Below are 13,817 nucleotides of genomic sequence, written 5' to 3'. Positions count from 1 at the left end.
TATTAAGATGTTTTGGATTAATTTCCAGAAAGGTCTCTGGGCCCTTAGAATATGTTTAGATTAAATGTTGTAGATACTAGTTAAACTAAGTAGATTGGGATAGGGATGAGAGAATTTTTTTTTATCATACAGAAATTTTGGTTATGTGGGGATTCTGCATCATAGTTTCTCTCTAGCTAATTCAGTATAGCTCATTTCATTGTAATGATTTTGTGTTTTAGCAGTGGACATGAAGCCTGATTATGAGTCACTAACTTGTCATTTCACTTACAAATCTGATTTAAAAGTTTGCTATACAACTCTCTACCAAATTATTTCTCTTGATTTCTTTTCATTATTATTCTTTAAGCTTTTTCTAATTTCTGTCCTTGAGGTTGGTAGTAGAAATGGGAGATTGGAGACATAAAAAAAGTATACTTTTAGGAATATTTTTTATGGTATAGATTTCTTTACTTCAAAATTCCAATGAAAGAAGAAAAGATCATATGGTGTCCTAGGCAGTTGCCCTAATCTGCCTATTTTATGTAGGATTGGCCTTTGGAAACATGCTATGTATTAATATGTATAGATCTAGGTGAAGATGGTTACAATAAAGTTGAATATTAGGATTTGATATTTAACTTTTCAAATGGAAAATCATACACATCAAAATTGCTCTTAAAATCCATAAATCTACTCATAAAGTAGAATGTATGATTTGTGTGTAAGTTTTATGTAGTGCTGAGCTAGACTATAGGAAGAAACAAAAGGAAAGCCTATGTGTAGATGTCTGATATTCAAACCATTTTGTCTGTTAAAAATTATTAAATAAGACAATTTAAGTAATACAAACAATTTTAACACTTCATGAAGTAGTCTTCATTTAGAGAATTGCAACATGGGTGGAAAGCAAGATTTTTATAGGATAAAAAAAAAACTAGAAGAAAAAAATAGAAAATAACTGATTGACAGGGGGCCACATAGTCAACCTTGTTTGGGGTTAGAAGGAATAAGAAAGTAAGCAGAGTGGAGTTGGCTTGGCATTTTGGGGATTGGCTGATTGAATGAATATTCTGCATTTCTAGTCAAGCAGAGCATTTATAGGGACACAGAAGTTACCACTTAAGTTTTGGTTCGCTGACATGACACCCAGGGTAGGAATACCTTCATCTAAAGTCTAGAAATTTATTTCAACATGCTTTTATTATCTTTCAAATCCATAGGAGTGAGTGGGGTAATAAGAGACAACTAAATGTTCCTGCTTGCTTGCAGGGCTTTATTGTTTTCTTTTCTTTTTTAATGTTAAACTTTTATAGCCTTAATATGTCTTAAAGGTTTGTTTTAAAGATTAAATGAGATAATTTGTGTGAAAACCTAGGTGTTTAAGAAACATTTGCAGGATTTCTATCTAAATGTCACAGATAGCATCATGGCTTTACTGATCAATTAGAGTCTTCCTGTGTTTTGGCATTTTGTGAAAAATTAGATTTATGAGTGCTAAAATAAGAAATAGCAATTATTCTTTCCTGGTATCTTTAGGATGAATTCAGTGACATCATTGATATTAAGGATCCAGATTTTACTCCTCCAGCTGAACGAAGGCAGAAACGCCTGGCTGCTGAGATGGCCAAATTTGATCCTGATCATTATCTGTGAGTACAGAGTTTTTTGAGCATTAAATAACTTACCTGACACTTATTTTAAAAGTTTGTCCTTTTAACTGTGCTAGGCATGTGTTTTTTGGATTCTGGAAATTACCGATGGCTCAAAACTTTAACTGACATTTGAATTGATGTACATCTGTAATGTTTGTAGAATGTTGCTTCTTAGCATTGTGTTACAGCAGAGAGCTCTTCTAACATGCTTCTTTATTTTTTCCTCCAGGCTTAAAATAGAACACTGAATTCGAGGATTTTTGTACTTCTTTTTTAAGTAGACTTTTAAAAAAAGATTTTATTTATTTTTAAAAGATATTATTTATTTATTTTTAAAGAGAGGGGAAGTGGGGGGAGAAGGAAAGGGAGAGAAACATCAGTATGAGAAAGAAACACTCACTGATCAGTTGCCTCTCCTGTGTGCCCTGCTGACCAGGGACTGAACCGACAACCCAGACCTATGCTCTGACTGGGAGTCGAACTGGTGACCTTTCTCTTTTCAGGACAATGCCCAGCCAACTGTGCCATGCCAGTCCAGGATAAAGTAGGCTTTCTGTTGTGATTAACGGTTTTTAAGAATATAAATCTATGTTTACTGCATGTCTCGGCCGATCCAGTGTTTTCTTAACATTTTTATTCCTCAGCACCAGTAATCAAGGACCTGTTTCAAATTAATAAATTACTTTTTGTAGTAGGGTATAAATAAAGTCTAATTTTAAGTTTTGCTGTATTTTGTTTCCCATGTACATTATTTGCGTCTTTAGCCATAGTACATCTCTGTCAGGCTTAAAATTGCCCGAGGGACTTATCTAATTAATGGATAGTTAAATAATCACTTGAGGAGAGACTGTGATGTGTCCCATTGGCTATGATAGCAACACTTCTTCCAAGGGAGTGTCACCCAGCCTCTGTATGCTGGGCTTCCTACTGTAAGTCGATATAGACCTCAATTATCATTCTTCTTAAGCTGTGTGCCAGCAACTTCTAAACTGTTACGTATTTAGCTATAATCTTATATAATTCTTGTATTCCTATAATGCTTTCAGTTTATCAAGTGCTCTCATTGATTATTTCAGTTTTCATGACAGATGGGGAAAGGAGGTTAAGGGACTTGACCAAGGTCACACCACTACTAACTGGCTTGTCCAGGAAATAAAATTGAATCTTTCCATTTACAGTTTTGATTTTCTTTTATTTATATTATTTCAGTTTAAGTGCTGTGGCTCTTGTGGTTAACATTCTATCTCCTGTGGGGGACTAATTGGAAAGGCAGAAATACTTGTACATCTTGTGACGTGTGTGCCATATGCATTGAGGGATAGGTTGCGATAAATGGTCAGACCATTCAACATCCTCAGGGAAACTGGATAAGAGCAGAGTATATTTTCGAGGACATCTGAGAGAATAATATGCATGAGAAGTTCTTTCTGTATCTCAAGGGAGAGTTCTCACAGAAGAGGTTTAAATTTAGTCATGGGTAAGGTTGGAGAGAGGGAATCATGAGCTAAAGGTTCTTTGTGACTTTTCGATAGCCATAAGAGTTTGGCTATTTTATTACTCATTTTTTAAAAATTACATTTATTGGCATGACTTTGGTTAAGAAGATTATATGTTTCAAGTATACAATTCTAAAATACATCATATATGTATTGCATCATGTGTTTACCAACCAACTTCAAGTCTCCTGTCACCATATATTTGACCCCCTTTACCCTCTTCATCCTCCCCCACCTCCTTCCCTCTGGTAACCATCATACTGCTGTCTGCTGTCTGTGTCTGACTTTGTTTATTTTGTTCATTTATTACTTTCTGTGTTAGATCCCACATATGAGTGAAATCATATGTTTCTTGTCCTTTCCCATCTGACATTGCTTAGCATGGTACTCTCAAGATTCATCTATGTTGTCACAAATGGAAGTATTTCATCCTTTCTTATGAGAGTAAAATTTCATTGTGTATATGTATCACATCTTTTTCCAGTTATACATCAAAGGACACTTAGGTTGTTTCCATGTCTTGGCCACTGTGACTAATAAATGCAGTGAACATAGGGGTGCATATATCTGTAAGAATAAGTGTTTTCAAATTTTTCAGATAAATACCCAAAGAGGGGTGGTGGGTTATATGGTAACTGTATTCTTAATTTTTTGAGAAGCCTCCATACTGTTTTCCATAGTGGCTGTACCAGTTTACATTTCTACCAACAATGAACGAGAGTTCCTTTTTCTCCACAACTTCTCCAATACTTGTTACTACTCGTTTTGTTGATAATAGCCATTCTATCAGGTGTGAGGTGGTATTTCATTGTGGTTTTGATTTGTATTTTCCTAATAGTGACCTTGATCATCTTTTCATGTATCTGTTGGCCATTTGTATGTCTTCTCAGGATAAGGGTCTGTTCAGATCCTTCACCTCTTTTTAAATTGGGTTTTGTTTTTGTCATTGTTGAGTTTTGTGAGTTGTTTATATATTTTTCAGAGCTATTGTTTGCAAAAATCTTTTATTCGTTTAGTTTCCTTTTTGTTTTGTTGAGGTTTCTTTAGCTGTGCAAAAGTTTCTTAGTTTGCTATAGTCCCATTTATTTGTTTTTGCCTTTACTTCCTTTGCCTTTGGGATGAAATTCATAAAATCATCTCTAAGACCAAGATTCATAAATTTAGTACCTATGTCTTCTATGTAATTCATTGTTTTACATTTTATATTCAAGGCTTTGACCTATTTTGAGCTAATGTTTGTATATACAAACAGCAATCTATGCTTTAAATTTTTTTAAAAAAATTCTCATCCAAAGATGTGTTTATTGATCTGAGAGAGAGAGAGATACATGCACACACACACACACACACATACACACGAGATATTGCCTCCCATGTGTGTCCCAACCAGGGATCGAACTCAACCTAGGTATGTGCTCTGAATGGGAATTGTCCCCCAACATTTTGGGTACAATGCTCCAACCAAATGAGCTACTCGACCTGGGCTAGCCATCTAGTTTTATTTTTTTGCATGTGGCTTTCCAGTTTTCTCAACCATATTTATTGAGGAGGCTTTCTTTTCTTTATTGTATGTTTTTGGCTACTTTGTGAAAAATTAGTTCCACATATACATGTAGCTTTATTTCTGGGCTCTCAATTCTGACCTTTGGACTGTGTGTCTTTTTTTTTTTAAGATTTCTATTTATTTATTTATCTTTAGAGGGGAAGGAGGGGGAGAGAAACATCAATGTATGGTTGCCTTTTGTGCGTCCCCTGCTGGGAGTTGGCCTGCAGGGAACCGGCCTGTAACCCAGGCATGTGCCCTGACTGGGAATCGAACTGCGATCCTCTGGTTCGCAGGCCCGCGCTCAATCCACTGAGCTACACTAGCCAGGGCTCTTTTTTTTTTTTTGACAATATCATTATTTTGATTATTGTAAGTTTGTAGTATAATTTGTAGTAGAAAGTATGATGCCTCTGTCTTTGGTTTTTTTCTCAGAATTGCTTTGGCTCTACAGGTGTTTTTGTGGTTTCATGTACATTGATGATTTTTTGTTGTACTTCTTTGAAAAACTACATTGGGATTTTGGTGGGGAATGCGTTAAATCTGTATATTGCTTTGGATAATAGGAACATTTTAACTATGTTGATTCTTCCAGTCCATGAATATGGAATATCTTTCCATTTCATCTTTGTATCTTCAGTTTCTTTCAGTAATGCCTTGTAGTTTTCAGTGTGTAGATCCTTCACATTCTTTGCTAAGTTATTCCCTTGAATCATTTTATTTTCTGAAATTTTGTTGTTAGTATATAGAAACACAATGGATTTTTTGTGTTTGTCCTGCCTCTTTACTGTATTTTTTTATTGTCGTTAATAGTTTTTTTGGTGAGTCTTTAGGGTTTTATGTGTAAAGAGACATATCATCTGCAAAGAGTGATAATTTTACTTCTCTATCTCCAATTTGAGTGCCTTTTATTTCTTTCTCTTTCTGGTTGCTGTGGCTAGAACTTCCAGTACCATGTTGAATAACAGCAGTGAGAGTAGACATCCTTGTCTTGTTCCTGATCTTAAAGAAAAAGCTTTCAGTTTTTCACCATTAAGTATAATATTAGCTGAGGGTTTGTCATATGTGGCCTTCATTATGTTGAGGAACTTTCCTTCTACACCTCTTTTATCGAGTGTTTTCATCATAAATGGCTATTTTAAGTTGTTAAATGTGTTTTTTAATTTATTGATATGATAGTCTGGTTTTTATGCTTTATTCTGATAATGTGGTTATCACATTAATCAATTTATATATGTTGAGGCATTCTTGTGCTCCTGGAATATGTCCTACTTTTTACTGTAGTTTTGTACTTTATTTGCTAGTATTTTGTTTAGGATCCATATTCTTCAGAGATAGTGGTCTGTAATTTTATTTTTTGTTTTGTGTGATTTTGTCTGGCTAATGTTAGCCATATTAGGAAGTATTGCCTCTTCAGTTTTTTGGAAGAGTTTGAGAGTGGTAGGTATAAATCTTTCAATGTTTGGTAGAATTCATTAGAGAAGCCACCTGGTTGTGGACCTTTACTTCTTGAAAGGTCATTGACAACTATTTCAATTTCATTACTGTTGATCAGCCTATTTAGGTTTTCCAGTTCTTCATGTCATGATTCATTCTAAGAAGGTTATATACTTCTACAAACTTGTTCATTTCTTCTAGGTTATTGAATTTGGTGGTATATAGCTTTTTATAGTATTCTCGTATAGTTCTTAATATTTCTGTGGTATCTGTTGAAACTTCTAATTCATTTCTGATTTTGTTTGAGCCTTTTCTCTTTTTTCGTTAGTGAGTCTAGCCAGAGGTTTGTCAGTTTCATTAATCTTTAAGAACCACGTTTTTGTTGCATTTATTTTGTTGTTGTCTATTTTCTGTTTTGTTTGAGTCCACTGTAATTTTTATTATTTTCTTCCTTCTATTGACTTTGGGCCTCATTTGTACTTCTTTTGTAGTCCTTTAAAGTAAATGTTGGCTTGTTTATTTGAGATTTTTGATGTTTCTTGAGGGAAGCCTGTAATAATATAAACTTTTCTCTTTTGCTATAACCCCCAAATCTTGCTATGTTGTATTGTTATTGTATTTTATCTTTATGTATCTTTTGATCTTTTATTTCTTCTTTGGCTCAGTCCTTATTTAGTAGCATGTTGTTTTAATCTCCACATATTTCTGGTTTTTCCTCCTCCTTCTTTCAGTTTATTTATAATTTGAAAGCATTGTGGTTGGAGAATATGCTTGGTATGATCTCAGTCTTCTGAGGCTAGTTTAGTGTCCAACATATGGTCTGTGTTTGAAAATGTTCCGTGTGTACTAGTGAAGAATATATTATTTGTGTTCTGGGATGAAAAACTCTTAAATATTGATTATCTCTATTTGGTATAATGTGTTATATAAGGAGGATATTTATTTATTTATATTTATACATATTGATTTATTTAAAAGAGGGTTCTGAGATGTTGAATAATCACTGGTGGGAATGAATGCTTTCTTTTTATTTTTTACTTATTCTACAGAGAGGGGAAGGGAGGGGGGACGATAGGGAGAGAAAACATCAATGTGAGGATGACACATCAGTCAGTTACTTCTTGCACACTTCCTGACTAGGGACCAGACTTGCAACCCAGTCATGTGCCCTGACTGGGAATCAAACCTGCAGCTTTTTGGTATGGATGGCTCCCAACCAACTGAGCCACAATGGTCAGGCTCCTTTTTTTCCTGTTCGGACGATTTATACATTGCTGTCAGTGGGGTATTTAAGTCCTATACTATAAATTGTGTTTTTTTCCGGTTCTCCCTTTTTTTCTGTTAGTAGTTGCTTTATATATTTTGGTGCTCTCAGATTGGGTGCATGTATATTGAGAAGTGTTATGTTTTCTTGAAGTATTGTCCCCTTTATCATTATAAAATGTTTATCTTTGTCTTTTATTACATTTTTAAAAATCTTTGTCAGATTAAGTGGGGCTAGACCTCTTTTTCCCTGGATTCCATTTGATTGTAGTATCATTTTCCTCCTCTTCACTTTGAATCTATTTGTACTTGCTACTGACATGTGTTTCTTGAAGGCAGCATATAGTTGGGTTTTGTGTTTTGATCCAACTTGCTACTCTGTGCCTTTTAATTGATTAGTTAAGTCCTTTTACATTTAGGGTGATTATTGATATATGAGGAATTTCTTAAAGACTTTTTATTTATTTATCCTTAGAGGGGAAGGGAAGGAGAGAGGGAGAGAAATATCCATGTATGGTTGCTTCTCGTGTGTCCCCTGCTGGGAACTGGCCTGCAACCCAGGCATGTGCCCTGACTGGGAATTGAACCTTGGTTGTTTGGTTCTCAGGCCTATGCTCAATCCACTGAGCTACACCAGTCAGGCCTCATTTTATTTTTAAAAAATGCTTGAATTACAGTTGATGTTCAACATTAAATTAGCTTTTGTTGTACAACATAGTGGTTAGACAATTACAATTTACAATATGATTCCCCGACTAACTCTAGTACCTACCTGACACCATACATAGTTATTACAATATTAATGACTAGATTCCTTATGCTGATTTTACATCCATGTGACTATTTTGTAGCTGTCAAATTGTATTTCTTAATCTCTTTACCTTTTCACCCAACCCCCCTTCTCATCTGGCAACCATCAATTTGAGTTTTCCTTCACTTTAAAAAGGAGGAGGTGGCTAATAAGAGACTATTAACAGGGTTAGTCTGTAAAGCAACTACTTTATTCTAGTCTCATGGGCTTGGTGCACCTGACCAAAATTGATATTGAAAATTATTGTTTCAAGATAATTACTATTTAGTTTTGTCCAATATGTACTTTATTTTCTCAAGCATAAAAATAGTATGTATATATTGGTTGATAGCTTGGATTCTGGATTAAGACTTAAGTGGGACTAAATGCTGGCTACACTTTTTACTGGTTTTTGCCTCTGCCCATGATCTACAACTTTTCTGACCCTCAGTTTCCACCAATGTAAAGTGGGCAGGGAATATCTCCTACCCATGGGGAAAGTCTGAGGATTAAAAAAAAATAAATGAATGAGAAGCACTTAGTGCAGTAGTTGGCACATACAAAGAACTTGTTATTTGTGGTATTTCTAATTTTAAAAAGATTTCGGTATCTCAGTTGATAGGAAAAAGTGATGTCATAAAACTATCAGCTAGAAAATCCAGTTAATCAAAACAACCAATCCCTTGAGTTTCTAATTAACTAAAATATGAATGAATTTTTCACTATAAGGTATACTTCTTATCATACGTTTCCCAAGAATACTAATTTGTAACTTAGAATGCAGGGTAGCATATTTTCTGAACAAGTGTCCTCCAAGTGTATATTTTTAATATAGCAGTTATTTTTCCAGTTAAAACTGAGAAAGTGAAGTGCAGGAAAATTAATTTTCTGTTCTCTACAAATATTGCTTTTTTCCCCTGTAGTTTTAAATTAAGGTCCTATTAAGATCAGCAAAACTAAATAAAGTAGGTTGTATCTTGGTAGAAAATATGACTGTACATGGTAAAGAGTGATTTGTGTGTGTGTGTAGCCTGTGTGTGGATATTCAGTGCCCTGAATTTTCCACTCGTGTTTATTTTTCTTTGGTTTGTGCAAATCCGGCACAAGTGCTAGGCTTCAGTTCCTTGTGTTTGTTTGGTTTCACTTCATCCCAACCACTGCAAGAGAGGGGAGGGGACTTCAGAGTAAGACTGGCCTATGTGTACCTTCCATTTGAAGTGATCATAAATGTCAAATATCCTTTTAGTCAATTGCTTACTTTTTATTTTACGATTACTAACCATGAAGAAAGTAAATTCAGTGCTCAATCTTTCCTTGAAATGTACTCTGAATTAATGTATATTTCTAGTGCAAATGTAATGAGTTATAAAATTAAAAAACATGAGAACCAGCGGAAATTTGTGTAGCAAGCCCACCTGACATTTAGTGGTGGTGTTTCTTTTTCCCCAGAGCTGACTTTTTTGAAGATGAAGTAATTGAACAGATTTTGAAGTATAATCCTTGGTGGATTGATACATATTCAGAAATGCTGACCATTTTGGGAAAGAGTCAGGAGCAAGAAAGTCATGCTGCATTAGGTAAGAAACTTAAAAGTGGGTCCATTTGTTTACCACCTATAAGAGTGAAGATACTACTATTTTGGTTTGCTAATTTTGGAAATGGGGTCTTCAACTTGGGGCTGGAAAATGTGACTCAATAACTAGACATTTAAATTCTTCTGAAGTATGTTTTACTTTTGGATCATTGAGTTCCTTTAAAGTTTTTATTTATTGTTTTAGTAAATTTCAGGGCATTAACACATAGGACATTGGTAGTTGTTAAAGAATCTGCTTGAGAGATCTGAACATTCCTCTGTGGGAAGGGCATTTGAGTTATGCCAATGGTGTGGAAGAAGGCAGGTTTTTATTACATTTGTCTGTTGAATGAATTTGATATGTCCTTCTCAATTTGTTCACAACTCATTTTATGTAGAAGTTGGAATAGTCATCCTCATCATACTCATACCTTATGTAGAGCAGGTGGGCCACTTGTTCTTAATGAAAACTGAACTGGGGGGCGGTTATATGAGTCCCAGTAGGTAGCTGTGCCATGTTTAACAAATGTAATCCACAAAGAGTCTTTTTAAAAAAATATATTTTATTGATTATGCTATTACAGTTGTCCCATTTTCTTCTCCTCTTTATCCCCCTCTACCCTGCACTGCCCTCCCACTAGCATTCCCCTCCCATATTTCATGTCATGGGTTGTACATGTAACTTCTTCGGCTTCTCCATTTCCCATACTATTCTTAACCTCCCCCTGTGTATTTTGGACCTACCATTTATGCTTCTTATTCCCCTAACCTTTGCCCCCATTCTCCCCCCAATCCCTCCACACTAATAACACTCCATGTGATCTCCATTTCTGTGATTCTGTTCCTGTTCTAGTTGTTTGCTTAGTTTGTTTTTATTTTTAGGTTCAGTTGTTGATAGTTTGTTGTCACTTTACTATTCATATTTTTTATCTTTTTCTTAGATAAGTCCCTTTACCATTTCATGTAATAAGGACTTGGTGATGATGAACTCCTTTAGCTTGACTTTATCTGGGAAGCACTCTATCTGCCCTTCCATTCTAAATGATAGCTTTGCTGGATAGAGTAATCTTGGATGTAGGTCCCTGCCTTTCATGATTTTGAATACTTGTTTCCAGCCCCTTCTTGCCGGTAAGGTTTTTTTTGGAGAAATCAGCTGGTAGTCTTATGGGAACTCCTTTGTAGGTGACTCTCTTCTTTTCTGTTGCTGCTTCTAAGGTTCTGTCCTTCTCTTTAATCTTAGGTAATGTAAATATGATGTGCCTTGGTATATGCTTCCTTGGGTCCAACTTTTTGGGGACTCTCTGAGCTTTCTGGACTTCCTGGAAGTCTATTTCCTTTGCCAGATTAGGGAATTTCTCCATTATGTTTTCAGTTTATTTTTTATTTATATTATTATTGTTCAAGTACATTTACTCATTTTCATCCCACCATGTCCCCCTTGCCCCACCCATCCCCATCTCCCACCCTTGATCCCACCCCCTTTGGCTTTGTCCGTGTATCCTTCATACATATTTCTTGATGACCCCCCCACCCCTAAGTTTTTAGTTTCTTGCTCTTCCTCTTCTTCTGGCACCCTGTGATTCGGATGTTGGAATGTTTAATAAAGTTGTCCCAGAGGTTCTAAGGCTGTCCTAATTTTTTTTTTAATTCTTATGTCTTCATTCTGTTCTGGTTGAATGTTTAGTTCTTTCTTTTAATCCAAACCATTGATTTGAGTCCCTGTTTCCTTCCCTTCACTGTTGTTCCCTGTACATTTTCCTTTATTTCACTTTTCATAGCCCTCACTTTTTCTGCTATTTTGCAACCACTCAACCATTTCTATGAACTCTGCCTCTGATAGGTTGGCTATCTCTTCATTACTTAGTTGTATTTTTTTCTGGAGCTTTGATCTATTCTTTCATTTGGGCCATGTTTTTTTGTCTCAACATGTCTATTATGTAGTAGGGGGCAGCCTTAGCTATTGGCCAGGATGGGGCAACCCACATGGCTGCATTGTGGTGCTGCATGTGGGGAAGGGGTCTGAGAGGGAACAGTGCTGCTTGCTGGACTCTGGGCAAGCTTTCAGTCACTTCCTTCTCTTCCCGCAAGCAAATTGGGCTCTTCTGGTGCTGATTACCAGGTGGGTGAGTTTTGTGTACATTCTAGGACCCTGTGTGTCTCTCCAACAAACTCACCTGTGAGGCTGGGAGTTTCTCCTGTTGCCTCAGACCACACAGGTTTTTTCAGTCAGAGGTTTTAAGGCTCTATTTCCCCATACTGGAACCCTAGGTTGCCTGGTCTGTCTCAGTCTATCTCGCTCCCTAGTTGTTCCTCCCAGTTTATTCACACACAAATGTGGGACCACCCACTTTGCCAGCTACTGCCTCGATTGCCCCAGTCCTCCAGCTGCCACCTTGCTGGGAGTCCTCTCCACCCTGACTGCCTGCCTCAGCCCCTCCTGCCAGTCTGGGCGAATGTTTCCTCTTTAACTCCTTGGTTTGGACTTCCATACAGTTCGATATTCTGTCAGGTCTTGCTATTTTTGTTTTTAAATTTGTTGTTGTTCTTCTTTTGGTTTTGTAAGGAGGCAGAGTATGTCTACCTATACATTTGTTTTGGCTGGAAGTCCCCACAGAGTCTTTTTTTAGATGATCATTTCATTACCACCTTCTTTAAGTGGGAAGTTGGTATATTAAAGTCTGTAAATTGTAGATAGATGCAGAGTAGAAGACCCGTGTTTTCTGTCATACTGATTTGGCTTTTATTTATATATTAAAAATAAAACTTCAGTGTTTAAATAAAAGGAATACATACACATATACCTTAAATGGAGTATAGAATCTCTCCACTCCAAACTCCTCTTTCTGAAAGTCATTGCTGTTAGTAATTTTGGGATACTTTTAAGTATTATATATATATATATAATATAATACTTAAAAGTATTTTCTCAAGTTTTTGGTATATGTTGTATATCTTTTTATATTAGCGCTTACAATTCTACCTGATTCTGATACTTTATTTTTTAAAAGGAGTCTTTATTCAAAAGCTGCACAATTTTGGAATACATGCTTTCCACGTGCATTAGTCACTTAGGCCAATCGTTGAGGGCAAAACTCTTTAACTCTTTATTTTTTTAAAGACTTTATTTATTTATTTTTAGAGAAGGAAGAGAGGGAGAAAGAGAAGGTGAGACACATCAATTTGTGGTTGCCTCTCACATGGCCCCCACTGGGGACCTGGCCTGCAACCCAGGCATGTGCCCTGATTAGAAATTGAACCGGCAACCCTTTGGTTCTCAGCCTGTGCTAATAAATCCATTGAGCTACACCAGCCAGGGCTTGTACTTGATATTTATAATGTCTGCCTAGTATTCTGTTGTATTTTTGTATTGTTGACAGACATTTGGCTGTTTTATTATTGATGGAAATTTGGGTTGTTTAAAGTTTTCTGGAGTGGCCTCCTTTGATCACTAAATTCCAAGTAGCTACAGAATCTCTCTTGCATGACAATATTTTGATTTTCTGCATAGCAGTAGCCTATTATTTGCTCTGTATCTAGTGTCTACCATAGTGCCTATTATATAATAGGTACTCAATAAAGTATTTATAGAATAAGTAAATATCATAGTAAATATTTTTGTAATTCGGTTTTTTTAGAGTTTAGATGATTTTTACTGGATTGAAAAATTGCTACTGTAATCTTTTAGAATTGTCTCTGCTGGACAGCAACAAGTCATTTATAAATAATGATTCTTGTTACATTGTTTTTGATAAATTCTTGGTTTTATATTTGATTTAAGAATCTTTCAGAAACTTCCCACATTATGTAGACACATTTGCAGGTATAGGACTACTAACACAATATAGGTAGTAGCTGTATATGACATGTAGATCTGCTTAGAAAGTTTGCTCAAACTTAAATCATCAAGACTCTCTACTGGTCTGAACCAGCCTCCCCAGTTTCAGTGCTTTCTTTTGAAGGGGTGGTGGTGTGCGAGGGAAGTGGTGGCTGCCTAGTTCAGTTTTCTGTCCGAAAGGGTGAGCTCGTTGCCGTAAAAATCAAGAGAAGGCATTACTTTTGATTTAAATTATGATTTGTCCTA

At 35.8% G+C, this 13,817-nt stretch overlaps 1 protein-coding gene across 2 annotated transcripts in view; it reads left to right on the top strand.

Annotated features, from left to right (window-relative positions):
- SHQ1 (SHQ1, H/ACA ribonucleoprotein assembly factor) overlaps positions 1-13,817 on the top strand; it is a 92,178-nt gene that overhangs the window by 18,775 nt on the left and 59,586 nt on the right. For both annotated transcript variants that reach the window (XM_037040969.1, XM_037040970.1), the window contains 2 exons: positions 1,519-1,631; positions 9,613-9,740. In XM_037040969.1, coding sequence (XP_036896864.1) covers positions 1,519-1,631; positions 9,613-9,740 — 241 coding nt within the window. The remainder of the gene's footprint in view (positions 1-1,518; positions 1,632-9,612; positions 9,741-13,817) is intronic.

The sequence above is a fragment of the Sturnira hondurensis genome, unplaced genomic scaffold, assembly GCF_014824575.4.
Source record: "Sturnira hondurensis isolate 20B ecotype Veracruz unplaced genomic scaffold, ASM1482457v3 Scaffold0002840, whole genome shotgun sequence".
Classification (NCBI taxonomy): Eukaryota; Metazoa; Chordata; class Mammalia; order Chiroptera; family Phyllostomidae; genus Sturnira; species Sturnira hondurensis.
This window is presented reverse-complemented; position numbering and strand designations above follow the sequence as displayed.